General features: G+C 38.0%; 1 protein-coding gene across 2 annotated transcripts in view; it reads left to right on the plus strand.

Annotated features, from left to right (window-relative positions):
* The window catches only part of edem3 (ER degradation enhancer, mannosidase alpha-like 3), a 69,993-nt gene extending 44,981 nt beyond the window's left edge, over window positions 1–25,012 (plus strand). Inside the window, exons 12-20 of one of the 2 annotated variants that reach the window (XM_072274015.1) lie at window positions 699–782; window positions 2,375–2,499; window positions 4,587–4,749; window positions 7,081–7,235; window positions 7,820–7,976; window positions 8,711–8,902; window positions 12,455–12,620; window positions 14,309–14,494; window positions 19,903–25,012. In XM_072274015.1, the coding sequence (XP_072130116.1) occupies window positions 699–782; window positions 2,375–2,499; window positions 4,587–4,749; window positions 7,081–7,235; window positions 7,820–7,976; window positions 8,711–8,902; window positions 12,455–12,620; window positions 14,309–14,494; window positions 19,903–20,417 (1,743 nt within the window). In that variant the 3' untranslated portion in view covers window positions 20,418–25,012. Of the gene's footprint in view, window positions 1–698; window positions 783–2,374; window positions 2,500–4,586; window positions 4,750–7,080; window positions 7,236–7,819; window positions 7,977–8,710; window positions 8,903–12,454; window positions 12,621–14,308; window positions 14,495–17,875; window positions 18,023–19,902 lie in introns of those variants that run through there. The other variant, XM_072274017.1, reaches the window with a different exon arrangement.
* The last annotated feature ends 1,469 nt before the right edge of the window (window positions 25,013–26,481 follow it).

Genomic DNA, 26,481 nt, shown 5'->3' on the forward strand with positions numbered 1-26,481 from the left:
CTTTCATCTTGCTATGCTGTGAACTAGAATTCTCTCAATTGTTAGTCCAAGTCTCTGAATTACTGCATTAGTAACACGATCATTGTATGAGCATACCCTTTAAATTCCCTCTCTCCTTGAATTGCCAGTTACTACAGTCTGCTAAAGAAACTATTTCAATTGTTCTACCATTTCTAAATTTTAAAACTAAAGCTTGGAATTAGCTTATCATAACATTCTGATTTTGTCTTACCACAACATTACAATATTAGTACTGCCTTGCCTTATAAGCCTTAACTGACTCAAAATGCTATATTTTTAATTTCAGAACCTAATGCACTAGTCAAAGTCCCCAACTCTGAAAATAGCCCAACTACTCCTCTAAGTATGCTATATTCCCTCAATCCCATGTTCTTTAATTTTGTTTAATGTCATGTTACATAGTACCTTATTGAAAGCCTTCTGAAAGTACAAATGTATCATCACATCGGCTGGTTTGCCCTTTGCTATTCTGATAGTTACATCAATTTCACAAGACTCATCAAAACGTGACTTCTCTTCTGTAAACCCACATTGACTTGGCCCAGTCTTCCTATTAATTTCTAAGATCCAGTTATGATTTTAATTTAACAATAGATTCCATCATTTTCTCCACCGTTTGTTAACCTTTGTGTCGTTCTATAGTTTTTTTCTTTGAAATCTTCGGTCATGTTTTCTAGGCTTTTACCACTGATTTTAGAGTTCACTGGGCCCAACACCCTCTCCGACCTGAATTTGCTGAGAGTACCTATTTCCTATATAAGGTAAGTTTCTGCTTTTTCAAATTCAAGTTTAAGTTTAATTGTCATTTAACCATACACATGTATACAGCTAAATGAAACAGCATTCCCCTGGGGCTATGGTGCAAAACACAGTACATACAGTCACCCACAGCACATATAGTTATAATAGTACATCCAGTCATAAATTAATATTAGCACAAGTGCCTCAGTGGCATGGCCTGAGGGTGATGGTGCATGGGATGTCGTTCTGGAGCTGTGTTTCTGCAGTTGAAGTTTGCAGCAGTTCCTCATCTCACGCTGATTCAGTCACAGAGAAATGCATTTCAGCTTGTCTTTCATGGAGGGAACACTGGAGAGTAGCACTGGTAGGAGAGCTGGCCTGCAGGGGCCAACCCCCAACCTAACGTGGGTTCCAGTGCGCCTGCCATGTCTCTTCTCTCCCACACCGCCTCCAGCACCTCCTCCTCGAGTGGCTGTGCCGAGGCATGGGGAATGGAGGGCACGCAGCTCCCCCGTTGTCAGACTTGCCAATGAACCAGACTTGCTGTATTTTATACAGTAGATTCTGGGTTAATTAGGACACATTTTGGCCCAATTAAGTGGCTGTCCCAATTAGCCAAAGTTTCATGGAAATAGTTAAAAAGGTTTAAAAAGGTATAAAAAGGCAAACTGAGTAACAAATTATGTTTTAAAATCAAATACACAACAAATTAAAGCACTACCAATAGTACTACAGTACTATAAAACTGTGATTTAGTTTCTAACAGTTCTTGATGGAGAAATTCATCCAGTGTATACAGTGGACAAAATCAACGCGAATACCTGGTGCAGATAATGGACTGCCTTCATACAAAGCTATCGATGGTTGCATCCTCCAAATGTTAATTTTCATTGTAATGTTCAAGATGATTGTTGATACTGTTAAATTCCTCATGGTTCTAATGTGTTGAAGTAGTGAAATCGTTTGATTTTCACTCCCAGTGGTTTTTGGCACCTCCAAGCCTGAATATTTGAAACCGCAGTGAGCAAAGCAGTTTGGAATTGTCTTTCTGCTTATTTCTTGCCAATTATCGATGACAAAAATCGCTACTTCTTGAACACAAACACATGCAACTGATGCAAGTTAACAGGTGTTCGATCTAGACGCAGTGTAGCGTCTGACAGCCACACAGGTGCGCATGACTGATGCTAGCTAGAGCCTATTTGGCAACAGTCTCCTGCCCCAATTAAGTGGCATAGTGTCGCAAATAAACAAAGGGAATCCAGCTATTTTCTCAATTAGTTTTTGTTCTTTAAGAGTTACCCCAAATAAGCGGCTGTCTGATTAACTGATGGCCCAATTAACTGGAATCCTCTGTATTACCAATGTCCAACAGCAACTTGCAAAAACAGCAGCTTCCAACAAGAAAAACGTTTAAAGCACACATCTGCACCATTTATTGGACCTGGAGAGGCTGCTCAACCGAGTGCGCTACTATATTACCAGAAACCCATGCAATAAAATACAAATGTGCTTCATTTTTAAATTGTATTTGAAAAATGCAAGAATTCATGCACAATTCTGGACCAGTAGCTGCTATTTAAGTGTTAATGACTACTATTACTGTAAACAGGCGACAGGGGATAAATATTACCTAGAGGTGGGAAAGACTATCATTGAGAACCTGAATAAGTATGCCCGTGTACCATGTGGCTTTGCAGCAATGAAAGATGTTCGTACAGGAAGCCATGAAGACAGGTCAGTCCCTTCATTACCTTTCTCTCTTCCTTTCACTGAAGTAAGCATTAAAATGTCTGAATTCGATTATGGATTACAAGGAACACCACCTATCAATCTTGGTAATTTTATTCTTATCATTCTGTTTCTAATAATCAGTCACCAAACCATGCCATAAAGTTAACTCCAAGTTTGTGTATTCTTCTGGAATGGGCACAGATATTTATTGTACAGTGTGGTTATTTACCTCATCTGCTCCATTTCAACTTGAAATAAAAGTAATGCAGACGGATCCTTATCTCTAGATTTTGGTTTTTAGCTTTGTAATTTATGCTATACTAGATTCTCATAAAGGTTCTTCTTAAATATTATGTTTTCAGTAGTTATCACCCCTTGAGGCAATGGTTTCCAGAGCACAATCAGTCTGAGTGATAGCAATTTTCAGTGGTGTTCTCTGATCTTTTTCTTCCTAACCTTATATCTTTGCAGCTTTTGTTTTTGACCACTATGCCATTGGGAACTGTGTGATTCCTATTTACTCTAGCTGGGCCTAATTAGGGTTTGTATTCCATGCCATGCCCAGTAAAATTTTGTATATCCTCATAATCTATCCAACCTGACACTTTTGTGAGTGTAGGTAGGACAGTTCCCAATGTTTTTGATAAGGTTTTGAAAAAAAAATCTTTTTTTAATCAGATGCTTACTGCAACTTCCCTTGATTTTTTTTTTTGTTTACTCACCTAATAGAAACAATGATCCAGAGAAAGCGGGGAAGATTTTTAAATCATTTATAATAACCAAAATTTTTAATCTTGATATTAGACATTTCTATTGAGTCCTTTACTTCCACTCAAGAGGACAGAACAGTCAAACAGTGCAACATTCTCTCATTTTTACAGGAATTTGACCTCTTGTGTGAACCATTAAAACTTACTTAGAAGTATCATACTGAACTCCTTAAATCTGTGCTATCATATCATATACTGAAGCTGGTTAGAAGTATGCAGTAATTATAGTAATGCTTGGGTATTATGGAAGTTGTATTATAGAATAGCTCTTTTTAGAAAGTTTATTTTTCTATTGTTCATGAGTCAATTCCAAATTGCACCTTATGACCATAAATACATGTAATTAAATATTTAAAAACGCAAACACAAGGAAATCTGCAGATGCTGGAATTTCAAGCAACACACATAAAAATTGCTGGTGAACGCAGCAGGCCAGGCAGTATCTATAGGAAGAGGTACAGTCGACATTTCGGGCTGAGACCCTTTGTCAGGACTAACTGACGAAGGGTCTCAGCCCGAAATGTCGACTGTAGCTCTTCCTATAGATGCTGCCTGGCCTGCTGCGTTCACCAGCAATTTTTATGTGTGTTGAATTAAATATTTATGTAGGCCCAGTTCTTGGTTGCTTCCTTTGTCTCTTGTCTTGACATTTAGTTAGGCTTTTGGTAAGATAACTGGGTAAATGAGCATCATGTCACATTTGGCAATGTGAAGTACTGGGTTATCTTGGGTTTTGTAACTTTTCATTATCCAAATATCACTGTATTATGAGATGCATATAAAATTGTAAAGGATTTATTAAATAAGTAATCAATCTGAACAATGTTAAAAATTCTGTTCTGAGATCCATCATTTATTTTCTTCCTGAAAAAGGAAAACAGAAGTATGACTCTTGAGAATCGAATCATTTTTAAATAATTAAACATTTTTATTTTCTCTTTTCATACAGGAGTATTAGATCAATTATTTTAAACCTGCCTGCATTAATTTGACTTTCATACCCTGAATTTCTCCAACTGATATATATTCATCCTCAAATATATAATAGGTTTTGTATACCTAACCCCTTAAGTTTGAATGGGAGCCGTGAGTCAATTATCAATTAATTAATTTGAGGCTGGACAATTTGTAGAATTATCTCTTTTAGTACCTTTTGAACTTGTTACCACAGAATTCGCAACACACAGATATCCATGTGATTTGGGCATGCTGCAAGAAGACGCAATTACAATCCCAAATAAAGTTATATAAAAATAAATCACTTTTGTTACACTTTAGTGTAGATAAAAATTAGATCTTAATGTTTTAATTTTTACACAGAATGGATTCCTTTTTCTTGGCTGAAATGTTCAAATACCTGTTCCTTCTTTTTGCTGAGAAAGAGGATGTTCTGTTTGATGTTGAGGATTATATCTTTACCACTGAGGCCCACCTGTTGCCACTTTGGCTTTCTACCAACTTCACCAAGGATAAGAAGAATGAGGTAGGTGACAATATTTATTGGAATTTTGCAAATGTGAATGGAATATATATAGATAGGCAAATCAATTAAAGTTACAAATTTAAGTTTGCTTTTGGATTATCTTCATTTGAGTTTTGATCTTATTGCTTTACGTAGGCTGATCTATTGCAATCACAACTTTAAGTCATCATGTTCTATCAAATTATTAGTGTACTATTATCTCTTAAACTGTATGTATTTTATGAGCAGCTGAATTGATGTAAAATGACACCTAAATGTTTGGTATTTCCAACAAGAAATCCACTACCATTGATTTTTATAAGTCCGTTATCATATGCTGTGTATGGTCTCCAACAAGAGAATCACTGATTTTTTTTTTTTTGCTGAGTTTGTCCCATGATTTTTGAGAACCAAACACAAAGGATTGGCACACAAAAAATGCTGATAGGAACTCAGCAGGTTAGGCAACATCCATGGAAAGGAATAGAGAGTTGACATTTCAGACCAAGACCTTTCATTCAGGACTCAAAGGGTTATTTACTTTCCCCTGCATCCTGATTGATCTGCATTTTCCATATTTTCTACAAAGTCTTCCAAAAAATTACAGCAACTATAATGAAAGAAGTTATATGAATTGGATAGTTCATTGATTTATATTTGATTTTTTAATCTAAATATTGTGCTTTTGTTTGTGCATAACTTAAGTACACAAGTAGAAAAAAGCAGGTCTGCAACTGCTTAAGAAGACCAGTATCATCCCAGTACCTAAGAAGAACAAGGTTACGTGCTTTAATAACTGATTCGCAGTAGTTCTGATATCAACCATCATGAAATGCTTGAAGAGGCTTGTTGTGGCCTGCATTTGTTCCAGCCTCCCATACAACCTTGATCACTGCAAGTTGTCTATTGCCAAAACATGTCAATGGCAGACACATCTCCCTGGCTCTACACTTATCTCTGGAGTAGCTGGACAGTGAAGACAGCTGTTATATTATTGTTCATTGCTACAGCTCTGCCTTCGGTGCTAGAAAATGAACCTGAGGGTAGTATATGGTAATTTGATAATGTACTTTGTATAATTTCAAGCAAACTCACCTCCAAACTCCTAGACCTAAGGCTTAACATCTCTTTCTTCTGCAACAGAATTCTCAATTTCTTGACCTATAAACTGCAACCAGTAAGGATGGGCAGCAATGCCACAATCACAGTTATTAGCACTGGCGCCCCACAAGGCTGCATTCTCAGCCCTCTACTCCCTGTATAGAAGTACGGTCACTTGAGTCGAGTATGATGTGCTCCTATGGGGTCATTCCCTTAATAGTGAAGGCCAATGCGTGACTTTGTTTAATGTGGGGAGGCTGTTTCATGGACAGCCACTACGCGGTTCTTGACAAATCGGTGTTAGGATATAGTGGCATGGAATGCAAGTCAACTAGGGGCCCTTCACTGCTGTAGCCTTGCTCCGCCTTCACTTCTGTTGTCATGTGTCATGAAGTCTGGGTTGGATTGTTCTTCGTCTTGTGTCTGGAGCCTCTATGGGTGAGCCTAACAGGAGCTAAGCTCAAGAAGACATGGCTCAGGAACTCACAAGCCTCTCCATCGCGACAAGATGATGTTCCTCAAGGAAGATGCCTGTATACTCATGATTCTGCCCTAACTTTGTGTACAAGTTTACAGATGATACCACTGTGGATGGGCCATGTCTCACATGATGATGCATAGGAGTAGAAGAAACAGATAGGGAGTTTAGTGAAATGGTGTCATGACAATAGCCTTTCACTCAATGGCAGCAAAATAAAAGAAAGGGTTAATGCATACTCCTTTCTTCATCAGTGGGGCTGAGATTGAAAGGATTGAGAGCTTCAGGTTCCTAGGAATAAACATCATCAGTAGCCTGTCCTGTTGCAGCCGTGAAGACACCAAAGCCAAGAAAGCGCATCAACACCTCTACTTACTCAGGAGGCTAAAGAAATTTGGCATGCCCCTGTTTACCCTCACCAATTTCTATCAATGTATCACAGAAAGCACCCGAGCTGGATACATCATGACTACTCTGCCCGTGACCACAGGAAACTGCAGAGATGTGAACACAGCTCAGGAAACCAACCTCCCCTCTATATACTGTCTATACCTTTGCTGTCTCGGTGAGGTAGATCCCACCCACCCAAGACATTCTCTGCAAATTCCCATGGGACAAAAGTTATAAAATCATGAAAGTACATCCCATCAGGCTTAAAGGTAGCTTCTACCCCATTGTTATAAGATCATCCACAGAGGTTTTGCTAACGTTTTCTGTTTTTACTTCTAAACATGCAGATGCAAAGTATGACTTTATTTTTATTCTCCTTCTAGACAACAAATTATGTAGTTTTGGATGACAGCAACTTTGATTGGTCATGCCCTAATACACAAGTTCTGTTCCCAAATGATCCTTCTTACGCCGACAGCATTCGTGAGCCCTTTAAAAATGTGGTGGACAAAACTTGCCCAAAGACCAGCACTCGACAGTAAGAATTACTAATACTACACTCAGACATTGTGATGCAGGATACAATCAGAGTTTGGGTATTTTTTTTACCATAAAAATGAAATGATTATATCTCACTGGAACGGATGCTTATGCATGGCTTGTGCCTCACTCATCTCATGGTATTTACGCATCTGTGAATGACTATTTATTGAGTGATGTTAATTGTTTGTGTAAATGTACATGTCAGGTTAGAGATGCTGTAGAACCACAGGAACAGTTGAGTAATATGATAACATTTGCTATACATGCTGTGTTATCCCAGGGTCCTGTGTTTCAGTATGGAGTCTTAAGTAAGCTTTAGTACATTTAGGTTATACAGGTTTGCTTTAGTTTAACAGGGTTAATGATGGTGTTTGGTGTCGAAATCTGTTTTAGCAAAATCCTAATGTGTACAAATGAGCGAACTGAAACTAAAATTAAAGATGTTAAGTTATGAAGGTACTTTACTACAGGAAATAAAGTACAGTCTCTTAATTTAAGTACAGTCTCTTAATTTAATTCCCCCTTCCATACCCAAGGTCAGAAATGAGAAATAAATTTGTGATTTTCTTTTTGTTGCAGGGAGGTAGGTGGCGATGGTCCTGGGGTCAGGTCACATCTGAGGGCCAGAGATTTTATGGCCAACAATCCTGAGCACCTTGAGTTACTGAAGAAAATGGGAGTCAGCCTAATTCACCTCAAAGACGGCAGAGTCCAGTTGGTTCAGCATGCAAACCAGGTGAATCTGCTGCTTTGTTTTTGTCATTGATTACTTGCCCCTGGCTGGACACGGCCGTTCCCACAAGATAGTGCCAGAGTATCCCATCCTATTCTCAATGCTGTGCTGGGTTCAGGATCCGTTAGCACAGAAAGTGCTAAACAGAAATATACTATTTAAAGTACAAATCCAGTGAGAAATGTTTTGAATTTAATGAATATGTAAAAAACCATTGTTAATAAAATGGAACTGATACCAAAAAACAATACATGGAGATTAACAATAGATGGTGAAGCATTGTAAGTAATGATAAACAAATGTAGTAAATATAGGCAGATGGCATTTTTGTGTAATCACTAGATGAACAAGAAATAATAACAGCTCAGTATATGTTTTAATAGATTTCTGAATGCAAAATGTTTGCTGAACATGAAAGACAGTCTTAAATAGGATTCTATGGTTTAAAAAGTCAGAAATTCATTATGTAATCTATGAGGTAAGTAATCTTGCGAGTACACAGACTCCCAGTGCCTGGGAAGTACCCTCTATTCTTTATATCAAAACAAAAGCCATGAAACTGAATATAGGAGTAAAGATGTGTACAAATCTGCTGAAACATTTGTTTTTCAATCAGTTCTAAAACACTACATGTTCAAAGGATGGAAGTGGAAGCAAAAATGAGAAATCACTCTCTCTTGTATCAAGGGAAGAATAAATGCAATAACAAGTGAATGACATGTTTTCCCCTCCCTCAGGCAGCAAGTGCACACGATGCAGAGGATGGTCTGCGTTTCATGCAGGAGATGATTGAATTATCTAGTCAGCAGCAGAAGGAGCAGCTGCCACCTCGGGCTGTCCAAATTGTCTCCCCTCCATTCCTCGGCCGAGTGGTACTCACAGCTGGACCAGCACAGTTTGGGACAGAGCTTTCCAAAATTACTAGTGGGGTATGAGTTTACTAATATTAATTGGTGTTTGAGTACTGATTTACGGACCTGTTGTAACTTCTATGGTATATGGCAATTTCAATTGAGATGCAAGATAAATACACTCAAAAAATGTTTAATATTATTTGATAGTTTTGGTATAAACACATTTAATAACATTACTAAAAGAGACACATGAAGTTGTCATTTTAAAGCATTGCAGCAAGAAAATGAGCCCTTAGGTCCTCAGAGATTGCAAACTTATAAATATCTAGTCACACAAATCACAATTTATTCTCCCCAATGTTCCTACCATCTACCCCAGATTCTAACACTTAGTTACATACTAGGGACAATTTACAGTAGCCGGTTAACCAGCCAGCCTGCGTATTTTTGGGATATGTGAGGAAGCTGTAACACATGGAGAAAGCACAATCTCCGTGTAGCACTGGAGGTCAGGACTGAGCATAAATTGTTGGAACTATGAGGCAACAACTATTGACTGCCACTGCATTCAAAGAGAAGCAAAAATATGCTGCCTTTTAAGTACAATTTGAAGGAAGGTAATTGTACTTTTTTAAGGGTTGTTCTGCAGGATAAACACAATTGAAGTGATAAAATTAAGACTATTGCTGTAAATATTTATCTGGAAGAGGGGCATAAAGGCAATGCTATGATGGCACTGATAGAATTTCAGGGTTATTGAAGTTGGTACTGGATGTTGCCAGATGAAAATACAAATATAAATAAAAATTCACATTCATGTCATCTTGAATTCTGTTTGCTTATTAATTCTGTCGAGTTAATGGGCAACTCCAAAGTTACTGGTGAATCCACATCCTACGAGAGGATGAATGTTATCTTCTGGAGAGATAGCAGCAAATATACTGTACGTATCACTGAATGACTGGGTGGTGCCTCAATGTTCCTCATGGCTTTTGGGGGGCCAGAGTACAAGGCTGCTGTAATATCATGGGAACAATACCATGTTGTGAACTGTCCAGTTTAGCCTCTCCACGTTTCATTAAGTTGCTTACACCTTAATATTCTGATATTAGCAAATCCAGAAATTCTCATTTAGGCTTTTTTGTTCAGTTCAACAACAGATCCAGAGCTCTATCCAAAACTCCAGTTTATAAAATAGGCTGCATTGTTTTGCACGATTGGTAACCAGTTAAAAAGGGATTCAAATTACAAAATGTTTTAAATTCATAATGGAGCTGTTGGTCCAAGTTGCTGAAGTTATCCAAAAAACAGACATTAGAAGGTTTGGCTCATCATGATCTTATCCAGGTTTTTCACTTTATTCACACTTGCCTTACTCCTCTCCTCGGAGTTGGGATTACCCAAGTTGCCCAAATTTTGGAATAAGATAACAAAGAAGATTTGATAAATAACTAAAATAAACTGTATTTCTTAAAATTCACAACCTGGCAGAGCCTTTGATCCAGGGGCATTTGATTTTGGGCATTGGATCTGCTTTTTACTATCATTGGATCAGCAACAAACCAGCAGAGAGCATGTTTCAGGTTTCCTGTTTTAACATCAATGCTCATAGTTAAATATGGCAATGTAACAAATTTCACCACATATGCAGACGATATTAAACCTGATTCTGATTCAGAAATATTCATTAATAATGCCACTAATAGTACCAGCCTGTCTGTGGGAAATAAGGGCACGTGCAAAGTTGTTTGAAGGCAAGTGCGAAGATTTTATCTTCACTAGGATTAAATGTTTTAAAATATTAAAGTTTATATACAAAAGTTAAAAGTCCACTTGCAATTTCCAGAAAGGTTCTCTGAATTAAGGTCTTTTTTCTTTGGAAGGGGAGCGGCAGATGGAGATTTGGTCGAGAGTTTTCTATTGACATGTCAGAAAAATTGACAGAAAATTGTGGGGAGCACATTTCTAGTTTGTGATTGTAGAAATTTGAATTATTACAGTTGGGGTGAGCAAAGAATTTGGTGCACCAGGCATTGATCATGACCTGATCAATAAATGGGAACTTGATTGGTCAGCTGATAGCTAGACCCTTTTCCTCTACTCATACTTTATAATTATACTTTATAGTCGCCAAACAATTGATACTAGAGTGTACAATCATTGCAGCGATATTTGATTCTGCACTTCACGCTCCCTGGATTACAAATCGATAGTAAATATTAAAAATTTAAATTATAAATCATAAATAGAAAACAGAAAAATGGAAAGTAAGGTAGTGCAAAAAAACCGAGATGCAGGTCCAGATATTTGGAGGGTACGGCCCAGATCCGGGTCAGGATCCATTCAACAGACTTATCACAGTTGGAAAAAAGCTGTTCACAAATCTGGCCATACGAGTCTTCAAACTCCTGAGCCTTCTCCTGGAGGGAAGATTATCCCTCCGTGTCCTTGATTATCCTGGCAGCACTGCTCCGACAGCATGTGGTGTGAAGTGAGTCCAAGGTCGGAAGATTGGTTTGTGTGATGTGCTGCACCATGTTCACGATCTTCTGCTGCTTCTTCCGGTCTTGGACAGGACAACTTCCATACCAGGTTATGATGCACCCTAGAAGAATGCTTTCTGCGGTGCATCTATAAAAATTAGTGAGGGTTTTAGGGGACAGGCCAAATTTCTTTAGTTTTCTCAGGAAGTAAAAGCGCTGGTGGGCCTTCTTGGCAGTGGACTCTGCTTGGTTGGACCAAGTCAGGTCGTTTGTGATATTGACCCTGAGGAACTTAAAGCTTTTGACCTGTTCCACTTGCGCACCACCGATGTAAATTGGGTCTTCACACCATGCCACCAGGTTCTTAATTTCCTCTCTGTACTCAAACTCATCATTACCCGAGATACGGCCTACAATTGTTGTGTCATCAACAAACTTATATATTGAATAGTTCAATGGAAACTTGGCTACACAATCATGGGTGTACAGTGAGTACAGCAGGGGGCTGAGTACACAGCCTTGTGGGGCACCGGTGCTCAGAGTGATTGTAGAGGAGAGCTTGTCCCCTATTTTTACAGCCTGGGTCCTGTCTGTGAGGAAACTGAAGATCCAGCTGCAGATCTGAGTGCTAAGGCCCAGGTTCCGGAGCTTAGGAATCAGTTTATTTGGAATGATGGTATTAAAGACAGAGCTGCAGTCAATGAAAAGGAGCCTTACGTATGCGTCTTTATTCTCCAGGTGTTCTAAGGAGGAATGTAAGGACAGAGAGACGGCATCTGCCGTTGACCTGTTGCTCCGGTAGGCGAATTGCAAAGCATCGAGGTTGACCGGTAGGCTGTGGTTGATGTGTGCCATAACCAATCTCTCGAAGCACTTCATAGCAATTGATGTCAGAGCCACAGGTCGATAGTCATTCAGGCATGCCGCCTTGCTCTTCTGTTACTGCTGTTGTAAGCCAGGCACCTGGCGAGCAGGCTAAGAATAGTAAAAAAACTGGAAGAAATAGTGTAGAAATCAAATTTACTATTATCATACTTGAATAGGAAATATGTCAATTATAGAATATCTGATTGTCAGCTTCAAAGTGACAATGACTTGCTGTGTAAACATTAATTACATCTCTGCGTTTCAAAATCCTTCATAGGTACGAGGTTATGTTGCAAAGAGTGAGCCCTACAATGGTTGTTCAGAAGTAACAAATCCCGAAGCAATAAAGGGAAAAATTGCCCTGATGCAACGAGGTCACTGCATGTTTGCTGAGAAAGCACGGAATGCACAGAAAGCTGGGGCGATAGGGGGCATTGTTATTGGTAAGATGTACAATTCTTGTTTTCACTTTCATATAGGACATTATTGAAATAACGAACATCCCACTGAGTTATGAATGTTCCTGTACTGTGTCACTGATTAGGTTATATCAATACAGCTGAAGTACCAAACTGCATTTTGATGCTGGTTTTAATGACATGCACACTCATTATCCTGTTTTTCATTTTTTGCCTGAGCCTGTCACTTAATTTCTGTAAGGATTACAGTGATGAGTTATTCAATCTGATTTTCTTTGATTCCACTGCAACGATCAACAAAAACATCCTGCTCCATCTGTTCAACACACACAAAATGCTGGAGGCCAAGCAGCATCTACGGAGGAGAGTACAGTCGATGTTTCGGGCCTAGACCCTTCCTGCTGAAGTGTGCATTGCTTGGATTTCCAGCATCTGCAGATTTTCTCTTGTTTGTGATTGGATTACTGCTCCAGCTGTTGTCTAAAAGGGTTGGAGTTCTCTAGGTGTCATTTTATCTGTCCATTTGCCGCATTGTGTTTGCCCGGTGACAACTGGAATCCTACAAAGGTCTCTCTTGGGCTCTCTGCTTTGCTACTTGCTGCCTCTTAGTGATGTCATATTTAAGTTTGGAAGATTGATTACACACATTGTGTCTTGTTTCTCTTGATCCTTCCACAACCTTTGTGCTGAAAAACACTCATGACATCCACTTGTATCTGAATTTCCATTTCTTCTAACCCAGCAATGAGAAAATCAAAGCCACTGGCCCCACCACATTCACTGAGAGATTATCACTGTCTTCATCCTTCTCCCCAATCTGAATCACAGTGCTCGTAACCTTATTTCTATTACCATTCCTGTGTATAAATCCAATTGCCAAAGAAATGCAGTATATGACAAGTGCTGCTGCTTTAAGAATAGATGAATTATTAAATAGGAGCTGGTCACAAAGCTGTACCAAGGGCAATGTTGGTTGTGTGTTTAAATTTATGGATCTTGGTTAATTTTTTGTATTACTGTGCATGTAAATTAAGTCCATTTTAGCATTTTTGTTCAAATTGTTGCAAAAATTGATATTCTCAAATGCATATGGTTTTCATTAATGTGATTTAATGAAGCTTTTAGGAACATGATTTTTTAATGTATTGTTGATGCGTACAAATTAGATGCCACATTTTTCAAATTAATCCTTAACATACTTGTCAAAAACACTGAAGTTGATTCATTTAAGAGTTGTTTTGCATGACATTCTTTTACATTTGGATGCTATTTGTCATTTACTGAAATTTGTTTATAAAAGCTCATTCTGCAGTGTAGACCAAATTTAATGGGTTGCAAATCAGTGTATGTGAGGTACTAAGAGCCTTTTTCTAGTTAGTTCAAGGCCATAAAATGGAGTGCTCTGTATCTGGCACCATCTAACCATCTCATTTAACGACAAATGTAGAAAAGTAAATATTTCTGTACTGGAATATGGATTTGCAACAGTGTTGGGACGGTCTATATTCATTTAATCATCACCTGAAGGTGGGAAAATTATCCCTCAATGACAAATGTTGAATGTGAGGTTCGGTTACCTGTGCAGCTTAAAATGAGCCAAACTGTCATTTGTTAGTTCTTTTCTGCAAAAGAATAGAACTTAATGGGCACTAAAGATTTTGGTTGTCCATTTGTATTCTACCGTTGTTTTAACTGAACTTGCTATTGGACAGATGACAATGAAGGAAGTAGCAGTGACACGGCCCCCCTCTTCCAGATGGCTGGCGATGGAAAGAACACTGATGACGTTACAATCCCAATGCTTTTCCTCTTCAATAAGGAAGGAAATATCATCATTGATGCTATGCGGGAATATCAGGAAGTAGAAGTGCTGCTCTCAGATAAAGCAAAAGATAGAGGTAAATTTAAACAGACAGAAAGTCATCCGATGCCCAGAGTGATTTATCATGCTCCTTTTTTAAATGTAGCTTAAAGTTTGTAGCCTTCCATGCTTGATAAACCTATCCTTCTGCATTAAAAACTTAAAATACTGTTGCATGTTGTCAGTGCCCAGTGTTTCACATCACACAAACGTCATTATTTCTGGAGTAAAGCGGCACAGATGTCAGGATTGGGATTATTACTTTACTGTTAACCCAATATTCCAAACATTAAATGCTAAACTATTAAAGGAATGAATGCAAATTAATTTCCTTTAATTCTCTATATCTGATGTCTTTTTTGCTTACCTTTATATCTGTGTCTCTTTCCCTATTTTTCTAGTTAAGCCTATTGACTTATTTTTCTTTTTATTAAATAAAAAATGGTGTTTTCTTTCTCCTGTTTTCTTTAACTGGATATCATTATTTATTTTGGGTGCAGAATAAATAATGGTGCCAGAACGCTGAGTGCTAACCCTTATTGCTATTTTGGGACAGACACATAATTTTTGGGATTAAAGTTATTAATCTGACAAAACAATTGGGAATCTAAGAGGTTTTGCATTTGTTATTTTTAGAAATTTGAGAAGAACAGTATTAAGACCAGCATAAGTTGCCTATCCAAATTATCCTTGAGAAGTCGTGAAGGCCATTTTTTTGATCCACTGTAAATTGTGTCATGGTTAGGTAGCTGTTGGATAGGGAGTTTAGGGTGCTGGTATTGAGTAAACGTGCCAATTTATTTCCAAATCATTATGGGGTGTGACATAGAGTTCACCTCTCTTGCAATGGTGTTCCCATTTGTCCATTCTACTTGGCCTTCTAAATGAAAGGGGCAGTGAATTTGTAAGGTGCTGTCAAAGGAGGATTGTGAGGGTGCTGTTATGAGTCTTGTTGACAATGGTTATTGCGGCTGTGGTGAACAGGGAAGAAATGTTCATGATGTTAAATTTGAAGTTGGTCAGATGGCCTGGTTTATCCTGGTCAATCTGATTGCTGTTATGTATCTTGAGTGTTGTTGGAGCTGCACTTCTACAACAGGTTGCAAAGTATTCCATCACATGTCTGAATTGCATCTTGTAGTGAATGGAGAAGTTCTGGGAAATCAAGAGGTGAATCATGTGTTGCAGAATTCTAGCCTCTGGCCCATTCTTACACTCACAGTATTGATGTGGTCTGTGCAATTAAGCTGCTGCTCAGTGACAGCCTTAGAAATTGTGGAAGACGAGGCAATGACACTGCCATGAAGTGTAAAGGATACGTGGTTAGACCTTTTGTTTTTGCAGATGGTCATTGCCTGAAACTCAAGGGAATGCTGAAAGTTACTGTAAGTGCTACTGCCTACTTACCAGCTGAAGCTTGGATAATGGTCCGGTCTTGTTTTAGATTATTTTATTGCTTGTGAATTGAACAGTGTGCATTCATTAGCATACATCTGATCTTCTGAGAGACTGTTAGATCATTTGAAGATAGAACACTATACAGTATTGAGGGAATTCTGGAGCTGATATGGATGTCCCTTGATTCTTTATTAATGTCAAGTTCAACTCCAAACAATAGAGAATTTATTTTTTGATTATCTTGAAGAAGAGGTGAAGGCCACTTTTTTGATCCACTGTAAATTGTATCATGGTTTTCTCTGGATCTCTGATTGCACTTTCTGCCAATTTCTCCCTTGATATCATGGATTCGCCTCTTTGGAAAATTGTTCATTTGTTCATGTTTGACTCAAGGTTGAAATGAAATCTGCAGTCAATTGCTTCTGGCAGAATCCAAAATGAACAGGGTACTTGTAAGTAAGTGCTACTGGTTAACACTGTTAATATCTTCCCTCACTTCATGATGGAAAGTAGGTGGTAATTGTTCATGAGTCAGATGTAACTCAACATCTTGAACTATTATTCATAGGTTATGTGTGAATAAACATTTGCATGTATAACTAGACCAATCATAGAATGATTTTTGTAACCAGTGTTGCTTCTTTTTTTGCGTCACATGGACAAAAATAACAGCCACAATTATTAAAGGTAAAAGAATTAGAAATTACATTAGTAAGAAGTTTCTTTTAAAATTTAATCTTACTTAATGGTCAACATCATACCTGGCCATGTATATTATGTGTTTGTATGTCAAAGGATATCACTTGGAAAACATATAGGAAGTGTGTAGTAATAGCTATCAGTCTATAATCCATTCAGCTTTTCTTCCTTTTTCTCAACCTTGAGTTTTTGTCCATAGCAATACAATTGTGACTAGGGGTTCGGTAGCATGAAGAATTAATTCCAGCATTCTAATTCATGCTATTAATTTTAATGAAAGTAAGGTTTTGCCTCCAAAAGCCTCAGTTAAGCAGAAGCCACTGCAGAAGCTAAATTGACTGAACTAGATAGAGGGTATAATATTAAACAATGAAATCTGAACAGCAGGACAATGAGAAATGAGAAATGGCAAAGGCCGAGGATGGTGATGTGGGCTGTGATGATACTTTCAAGGATTTCTGAGAGGAAAACCTTGGAGATGAATCTGCAGTTTGCAGTGACTGACAAATTGAGGGCAGGATTTTAAGGAGGAGAGTAGTTTTAAAGGGCTTGGAGGCAGTATGCTAGGATTACTGTTAAGATCTAACTTGGGAGGCAGAACTGATGAACGGTTTAATTGGACTAGAGTCAAGGGTGCAGGAGATCGGTTCACATGGACAATTTGGTAAAAATGGGGTGGGGTGGATGGTGCGGGGCCTGAAGATGGAGCTAAACTAAAGCAAGATATCATTTTGGGACTAGGGTAGGGTGGCAACTAACTTGATTTGAAAAACAGAATAGATACAATTGCTGTAATTTTTGAATGAAAAGAGCGTATGTTGGAAATACTTAGCAGGTCAGGGAGCATCTGTGGAAAGTGAAAGGAAGACAACAGCTTGAGGGAAATTTTGTTTGGACTAAAGGGGGGGGAGTGGCAAGAACAGACAGTATTAAGCAAGGCAAAAATAGTAAATGAACGGCTTGATGGAAAGAAGAAGGAAATGTTGGATGGTGGGGTTGTGCTGATGCCAGTACTGCTTCTGGAAAACAGCTGGGATTTTTTATTTTGGGAGCATTCTAAATAGTGTAGAAGAGAGCAGGATCTGATCTGGTTTGTTTTATGTGATGTTATGATAGTATTTAGTTATGTTGCCTGGCATAAATAGACAAATTTGTTATCTAGCATAGTCACCCAAATCCTGTGTCCCATAGAATGTAGGGAACAGGGATAAAGTCAGCATACCAATAAATGACCTTGAGGTGTAAAGATGTGATTGAGCAGATTAAAAGTTGTAGAAATACTATGGTTAGAATTTTAAATTGCCACTGTATGTGATTTCAGGAGGGTTTTTTCCAGAGGGCTGAGGTTGGAAGGAAATAAGGTGGTGAATGGAGTTCTAAGGAAATGATCTGAGCTGATCTTAAATCTGATTGATTACATGGAAGAAGTGGGGCCATGTGAGATAATATGATCAATGCATGTTTATAAATAAGGTAAATTAAAATGGCTAAATTGATTAATTATTGTCACATGTACTGAAGTACAGTGAAAAAACTTGTCTTGCATACTGTTCATATAGATCAATTCATTTCATCAGTGAGGTGGCACAAGGCAAAGCAATAACAGAGTGCAGAATAAAGTGTTACAGTTATAGAGAGAGCGCAGCGCAGTTAGACAATAGGATGTAAGGTCATAATGTGGTGGACTGTAAAGTCAGGAGTCCATTTTATCATACGAGGGAACTATTTAAAAGTCTTATAATAGCAGATGGAAGCTGTCCTTGAGCTGATGGTACCTGTTTTTGGGCTTTTGTATCTTCTGCTTAGTGGAAGGGGGAAGAAGAGAGCATGCCCAGCTACTGTAAGGTTACGTGGTAGAAGGAATAAAGGCATAGGCTATTTTCTAAACAGGGAGTGATTGATAAACTGGAGGTGCGAAGGAACTTGGGAGTCCTAGTGCAGGATTCTGTAAATGTTAACTTGCAGGTTGAGTTGGTGGTAAGAAAGGCAAATGCACTGTTAGCATTTGTTTACAAAGGATTAGAATATAAAAGTAAGGATGTAATACAGTACTGAGACTTTATAGGGCACTGGTCAGCCCACATTTGGAGACTTGTGCTGTTTTGGGCACCACATGTAAGAAAATATTTGCTGGCGTTGAAGATGATACAGATGGTGTTTCCAAGAATGATCCCGGGAATGAAAGGATTAAATATGATATGCACTTGATGGCTCTGGGCCTGTACTTGTTGGAGTTTAAAAGAATGAGAGGTTATCCCATTGAAAGCACAAACATGAGGAAATCTGCAGATGCTGGCATTTCAAGCAACACACATGAAAAATGCTGGTGAACGCAGCAGGCCAGGCAGCATCTATAGGAAGAGGTACAGTCGACATTTTGGTCTATAGGAAGAGGCTGTACCTCAGCTGTATGTCGACTGTACCTCTTCCTATAGATGCTGCCTGGCCTGCTGCGTTCACCAGCATTTTTTGTGAATATTGAAAGGCTTGGAGAGAATGGACATGGAGAAAATGTTTCCAATAGTGGGAGGTTCTAGGACTAAAGAGCACAGCTTGGAATCAAAGGTCATCCCTTGGAACAGATTATGAGGAGGAATTTCTTTAGCCAGGGAGTTGTGAATCTATGGAGATCATTGCCGTAGACATCCGTGGAGGCCAGGTGACTGGGTATCTTTAAAATGGAGATTGATAGATACTTGATTAGTAAAGTTATGGGGAGAAGAATGAGCAGGAGAATGGGGTTCAGAGGGAAAATTAACCATGATCGAATGGAGGAGCAGATGGTAGGCCGAGTGGCTTAATCCTGCGCCTTTGTCTTATGGTCTAAAACACTGAGGAGAAACAGGGAAGAATGGGTTGAAGTACGTGAGTATCAGACGTTCATTGTGCAGAGACGCAGGAAGCAGGTTGCAGTCTGTAAGATGATGGCTGATAGTATGGAGACAAAATCTGAGCATGAACGGTAGTTGGGATGTTCTATAGTCCAAAACTTCAGGATCGCCTAGATGTAGAACTTCCTGGCTTTGGGTGTTGGCTTGCAACAGTCCCTTAATCTGTGGAAAACAGTGGTTGCTGTGTCTGCCTCTGAGTAATGTAGTTTATCATTTATAAAAGGTAGTTTTCACTTGTAATCTCTTGAGAAAGATCCATACCTGTTTATGCCACACAGTCACTATAGGTTTGTCATCTAAACAGTAAAAGATTGTTGCTAAAGGCCATCTAGTGATTTGAAACAGAATTTACTAATTGGCCATTGTCAGATTTATAATATCTTGTAAAAATATTGTTATCATTATTATTTGCACTTGTAATTTTGCCATTAACAATATTTTAATACTTGGATTTTAGATCCGGATATGGAAGAATTGGAACAAAATTCTGAAGATGATTTGCAGTCCAGAGAGCCGAGTTCAACTACTTTTGAATGTCAGAGTGAAGCAGTATCTTACATTAAAATCCCAAGCGATGAGAAAGCTGATGAATCAGTGAGCGAGGATGATGCCAGTGATCAGTTAATCATGCCTGGTGCAAAGATACAACTAAGTAATGAAATTCTGGATATGTTGAGTGGTTCTGATCAGAATCCAGGTAACACACCTACAGATGCATCCTCAGATACTGCTGATGTCAAAGATCAGGACATGCAAAGGACAGATTGTCAAGAGAGCTCTGAAGATGGACGGGAACCATGTGCTCAGTTATCAGATCAGGTAAAGGAAGGGGCTGATAATGAGGTGGAGACAGAGCAGGAATCCAATCCAAATATTAGTCAAGAGACAGAGGCTCGAACAATAGACTCCTTGTTATCAGACTGGAAGGAAGAGATAGACGCCTTTGAAATGATGGATAAAGATGAGCTATGACGATGATTATACATTTGTACAATGGGATTTTGCTCCATTTCCCTCCAATGAACTGGTGAAATTGTGCACTGTGGCATTCCCTGATCAATTGGAAGAATATGCCGATCTGTCTTTTTGATTTGTTGCAAATTTTAGTAGTGGAGAGAATATCCTCAACATACAGATCATCTTTTCTACCTGTTTAATCTGAAGATACCTGTCAGATAAATGGTTTTCCTGAATCAGCATGCCTCAGACTGTGAGAAATGTGCCAGGGTTGAGAGAACTTGTGTTGCATTATTTTCTACCTTCCCTACTTTTCCCATTCATTTGCACACTCCTTCACTCTAATCTTATTGTGTTACTGCAGGTTTTAAAACACCACAATTCTGTTGCATTTATCCATTGTATGGGTACAACCAGGTTAAAGCACCAGATTGTTTTTTTTTGGTAATTACTGAAATATGATTTTAGCTTCTATTTTGTTTTTCTAACAGATTGAAAGTATTTCTTTACAGGACTGCCTCCAGCAGTGAAACTTGTTATCAAGTGTTTTCAGTACTATCCCAACTAAATGAGGAAAAAAATGAAGGATTTGGTGTTGTCAGAAACTGAAAAAAAATGAACAAACTTGATTTTTACTTTGCTCTGTCTTGATTGTCCATGTTCCTCCATCACACTTCTTAACCTTTCTAACCCGTTAGTGTATTTAATATGGGGCAGTGATAACACCAAGTCAGTGCAGGCATTCAAACCAATGACTACCATAGTGGCATTGATCTTACGCATTCTCAAGTGGACAGAAATCTGGTCAATTTGCTAGAACCATCAGCCCAATAACTGTTGACTGAATAATTCTCCTGTTGAATCCACATCTAGTTACAGCTTTGATATCAGATGATAGGTTGGTTAATCTCATAAAAGCTTCTGGGTAACAGGTGGCAGCTCTTCTATATTGGTTAATACTACAAACAAAGCTAGTTTGTAAGACCATTTTAGTTTAAATTTATAACAAAACATAGTGTTTTTTATGTTTTATAAAAAATAGTTGAATTGTGTAAGGCTAGGAGTTAGCAATGGAATATTATCTTAGATCAGTAGTTTGGGGAAGCCAACACTGTCACGTACAAACAGCAGCAAACCTAATGTCTGTGAACTTTTTAATAGATCACAACATTATAGATAGTGTGCAGTTTGCAAGAATATTTACCTTCCAGAGACTTCCTCTGAAATTTGAGCTGAGCTTAAATGTTCAAGATATTTTACCTGTTGAATATTTTCTCCAAAACGCATTAATTGCAGATTGATAGAACTTTAAATGCTTTTTTCTGTCTGATTCAATGGAATTCCATGAGTAACAGTTGTCATTAGCCCTATTATTCTAATAGATGAGGGATGTTGAGCCGTGAAGTAAATGGTTCATTGGCACCACTTTTGATTCCCTTTAAAGTGATGCAACCCTCTCCCAAATCTAGAAATAATTAGTTGATGAACATGTGGAATTGTTCAATTTATGCTCCCATTACGTGCCTTGCAATATTTTACGAAGTTAAAATTCACTCTATAAATAGAAGTTGGTGTTAAACTCGCAAAATAAGTGGAAGTTGGTGTTAATTGTTCTTTTACTATGTTTTTGGATAACATAGTTTGGTTGATGAGCATGCAGCCTAGCATGCTATTGTGTAATGTAGGCTAGATTCTGTTTGTGTTGCTGAATCAGTGACGTTCAGTTGCAATATTACAATTGATCTCATTGTCACTAGATTAGCAAAAGGAAATGTAAGTCAGTGTGCCCTTCTATTACATAAGCAGAAGTTTTGTGCCTTGATCTATTAGGTTTCTCAATTGATTGCTTGACCAAGGCAACTTAGAGATTCAATGGCCGCAATACTTCTTGGCTGTGACTGGGTGCATGTAAGAATTAGTAATTTGCTAAGATGTTAGAAACTAGATAACGGTTGCCAGATTGTATCCCTAACAATGTGTGAAGCAAGACAGATTCTTTTGAAAAGGCACAGTTGTTTCATGTATCTAATTTTCTTCTCTAACAAATTAGTTTACTGATATGCTGTATTCTTGTATGTTAGTGTACTCTGTAACCTCTGTTACCCTGTGCAAATAGTTCAACTGTGGGGCAAAATAAACCCTTTGGTAGAAAATCCCTGCAAGTTAAATTTCATTTTGAGCAGTTGCTCGTTGTAGGAGAATGTTTGACATTTTCAAGAGTGGTGAATATTTGGAATTCAGTTTTAAATATTGAATGTGATTGATATGGAAAATATTGTTTCCTGATGTTTCATTTGTAATGTTGTGTCTTTAAGTCATGTAGTGTACATTAAGATCTTTTGGGATAGGCAGTGTAAATCACTTATGGACTGAACCCTCTTTGCACATGGCAAAAAATGCACATTCTTATAAATAAGTGTAAATCGCACACTATCAAATGGAGATATTTTCTTTACTTTTTTGTGTATTCAAAACCTGTACTTGTGTCAGGTTGAAGAAATGCTCCCAGTTCTCAAAGGGTAAAACTGCCAAGGATCTTTAGGTTCTTTTGTCACAATGGATTTGATAGTCTGTATGGCATTATTTTTCAATATTAATGATTATTTCCATAAAACATAACTTGTAAGCCTTCTCAGTGTCTAACTATGGTGTATATTACTGGTCATTATTATATAACATAATAATTGATGTTGACAAATTTTGAAATCTGTTTAATTCCATAGTTATGTTATAATTTGAGCAGGTATCCTGCAGATATAGAGAGCTTTTGCCTAGATGCTGCTGAATGTAGGAGGTATACAGATAGTTGTTACTTTGCTGACCCAAATATTACAATTATTAGAAAATTATTAGGAAGTGTTTTTTTTTAATTATTATTAAAGTTACCTATATCACTATGGTCCAGATTGATGGACCCGGCTGGTGGTCTAGTGGCATCAGTGCCAGACTTTGGGACGAAAGGTCCAGAGTTCGAATCCAGCCGGCTCCCCTGCACGCTTTCCATCTGTGCTGGGTTATGAGCTGGTGATCTCTTTGGAAACTCACCCGGCAGAAGGCAATGGCAAATCACTGCTGTAACTTGCCTCGTATGCGGTTCCCCACTACGTCAAAGAGCCGTGGAGGGTAAAATCGTCCGCTAACCGGAGAAACTCCAGATGCGACGTACTTTTCCTTTTTCCAGATTGATGAACTCTTAAGTGCATCTGCAATATTAAATTGCTTAACCATTTACTATGGCAAAAGTAGGCACTAAAAACCCTTTTTATTTTAATTGGAAGGGAAAGATCAGTAAATAATTTTACTCTTTCTGTATGACTTTATGGTGAAGTAGTATGAAGATGTGTTCCTGTATTTTGAGCAGGATACAGAGCACACAACAGCTATGTTTATTCTTTTCATGATCTGTCATATTGACTGAGTGATTACAAAATAGCTAAGTGTTATCTGTTATCATGTCCATTCTCAACTACAAGCGTTTCAAAGGATATAGGATTATTTTCTAGGTCTAAATGTAACAGAGGATCTCTATTGAACTTTCAAACCAAGAAACCCAAATAAATGAAGGGAAATTACCAGCCCTGTATGAAACAAAAAATGCTGAAAAACATTTTGCAGATCAGCCAATAAATATGGGGTTGGAAGAGAAGCCACTGACATTTCAAAGCTGGCATTGCTTTGTGCAGCATCAGCTATTACAACCTCCCACCAACACTGTCCAACCTGCTGAGTATTTCCAATATTTTTTAGATGTCCAACAATGAGGATTTTACTCATTTGTAGGTTGCAATTGGTGATAAAACTATAGCCCGCCAAAGTAGAGAAGACTGGACAATTCCCCTGTCAAATAGGCATGGGGACAACACTATTTTAAGTGACTGGTGTAATGCATGTAACTTATGTCCAAAAAATCTTTCACTCAGTGCATTTTTCTAGGGGAAATTATCTTTGTTTTACTGGGAGACATTTCTGTAGTATTTGTTCCTTGTTCTCATTTAGTGAGAACATTGATCTTTCTTGGTTTTCAATGGACACTTTGATTTGTGTCATATGGTCTAGCCACCTCCAACGCATTGGCTGATGCACTGTTGCCAAGACTCATTAGATTATTGATTTTGACGTCCTGTGGGTGGTGCGGCACTGAGCTGCATCATGTCACAAAGGTTTAAGATCAGATGGGAAATGTCAGTTTCATGTTAAAATAAAAACATGCAAAAAAAAGGTATCCAAAATATACAATTTATTTTTTAAGGGGAAGAAACTTTAGCATAGTACTGATTTTTAAAAAAGCTATGTATTTTCTTTTCTCAGAAGACTTAATTTTAATTGTAATTAAATTTAACATTGGAACCTGTTCCTTCATTGTGACTGTGGCATACTGTGTCCCTTAATCTGTAGAATTTGCACAGCAAGTGCTGGAGTTCATGTCTTTCTATAGCAGAATGGTGCACGCACTGCAGAAAACCCTGTAAATAATATTGACAGCTGTAAAATGTAAACTGATATAAAAGGATCTGGTTAATTTTGTAGATATGATCACTGTATATATTTCTGCATTTGATTACTGTGATTAGTTCTGACTGTAAAGATTTAATAAACCGATGTAAATATAATGAAGTCTCTTTCAATTTGTTGATCTAAAAAAATCACAATAAAAAGGATGCCCTAATGTTGGAATTCATGTTGAAACTTCAAAATTTTGTTTTAAATTTGTCTATTAATCTTTTGGCATTGAAATTTATATACATTATAACTGAATATAAAGTACATACCTGTTTGATACATCTTCTTAAAAGCATAATGTTCTTGATAGTTTTATGAATCAGTATCATCAAAAAACTTCCAATGTGTAAGTAAGTAATATGCTTAAAGCATTTACCTGCTATGTTCTGGATGTTAACAGCATGCATGCAGAAGCTGGTGAGTGACACCAAGGTCAATCCAAAAATAAGGAAAACAAGAATGGATTCTTGGAGATGACGTGGAGAGGAAAGGAAAGTCATGCACAAAGATATGTGGACTTTGTACAGACTGGGCTGAAGAATGCGCCCGTAAAGTTGGAGAACTAAGGAGGTGTGGTAGTGGAAGTGTGCTAGACACTGCAGGAGATGACAATTGAATTCAAGAATATTATTCATCATTTATGGCATTCTGTTTCTGAAATTAGAAACTAGATAGCTATAAAATGAAAATCCTGGGGGTGGGTGGGCACTACCTCTAGAATTATCGCAGTTCATGTGATGTCGCTCCTACACTGGTGTTGCCAGCATCTTGTGCTTTTATTTTGGGTTTCCAGCACCTACACATTTTTTCTCTGATCCAGCTCTGTGTGGGTTGATTTACACACTGCAATCTCAGCAAAGGAGAAAATCCCATTATTATTTTTCAGTGGGGATCTTGTTAGTTTAGGATCTTATGTTTCTATAATTTGGCTTCTGAGATGAATAGCAAGTAAATCATTGAAAACATAATAAGGTCAGTAGGAGGTAGCACATGCTGTATTGCTTAGCATCTAATAATTCAGCTCTAGCTTTTCATTCTCTCTTTTCACCCCATCATTCTGTCCCATACTGGGAAGAGTAAATAAATCATTAATAGATGCTTCTCCCTTTAATAAAGATGTGTTGAGTATGATGTGCTTCATTTCACCTTAAATCTGTAAAGTAAATCTGGAATGACCATAAAATTGGTGATTTTTTATTAAAGTGCAGCTCTTTGATTTTGAATTTGTGAACGAAGGAAGCCCACAATCCCTAGCTGGTCTGCCCTGTACGTAACTGCAAATCCACCAGCTTGGTGACAGTGCTATTTCAGAGATCCTTGAGTTCAAGTGTTGGGTATTATAGCCTCGCTAGCAACAACCACATACTGAGAACATTTTTTTTAAAAGCTCCATTGAAGTTAATGGAGATGTGAGCCATATTGAATGATGCTCTACATCTCCAATTGCTACGCAGCATCCAAAGTTTAATGAGTGTTGAACTATGTGGCCAAAGTAACACCATTCCAGTGTTCAGTTCAGATTATTGATGTGTAAGATAGAGATTCACGTGCTGCTGATAGTGCAGAGTCCTGAAGCTGA

The sequence above is a fragment of the Mobula birostris genome, chromosome 12 (assembly GCF_030028105.1).
Source record: "Mobula birostris isolate sMobBir1 chromosome 12, sMobBir1.hap1, whole genome shotgun sequence".
NCBI classification, from domain to species: Eukaryota; Metazoa; Chordata; class Chondrichthyes; order Myliobatiformes; family Myliobatidae; genus Mobula; species Mobula birostris.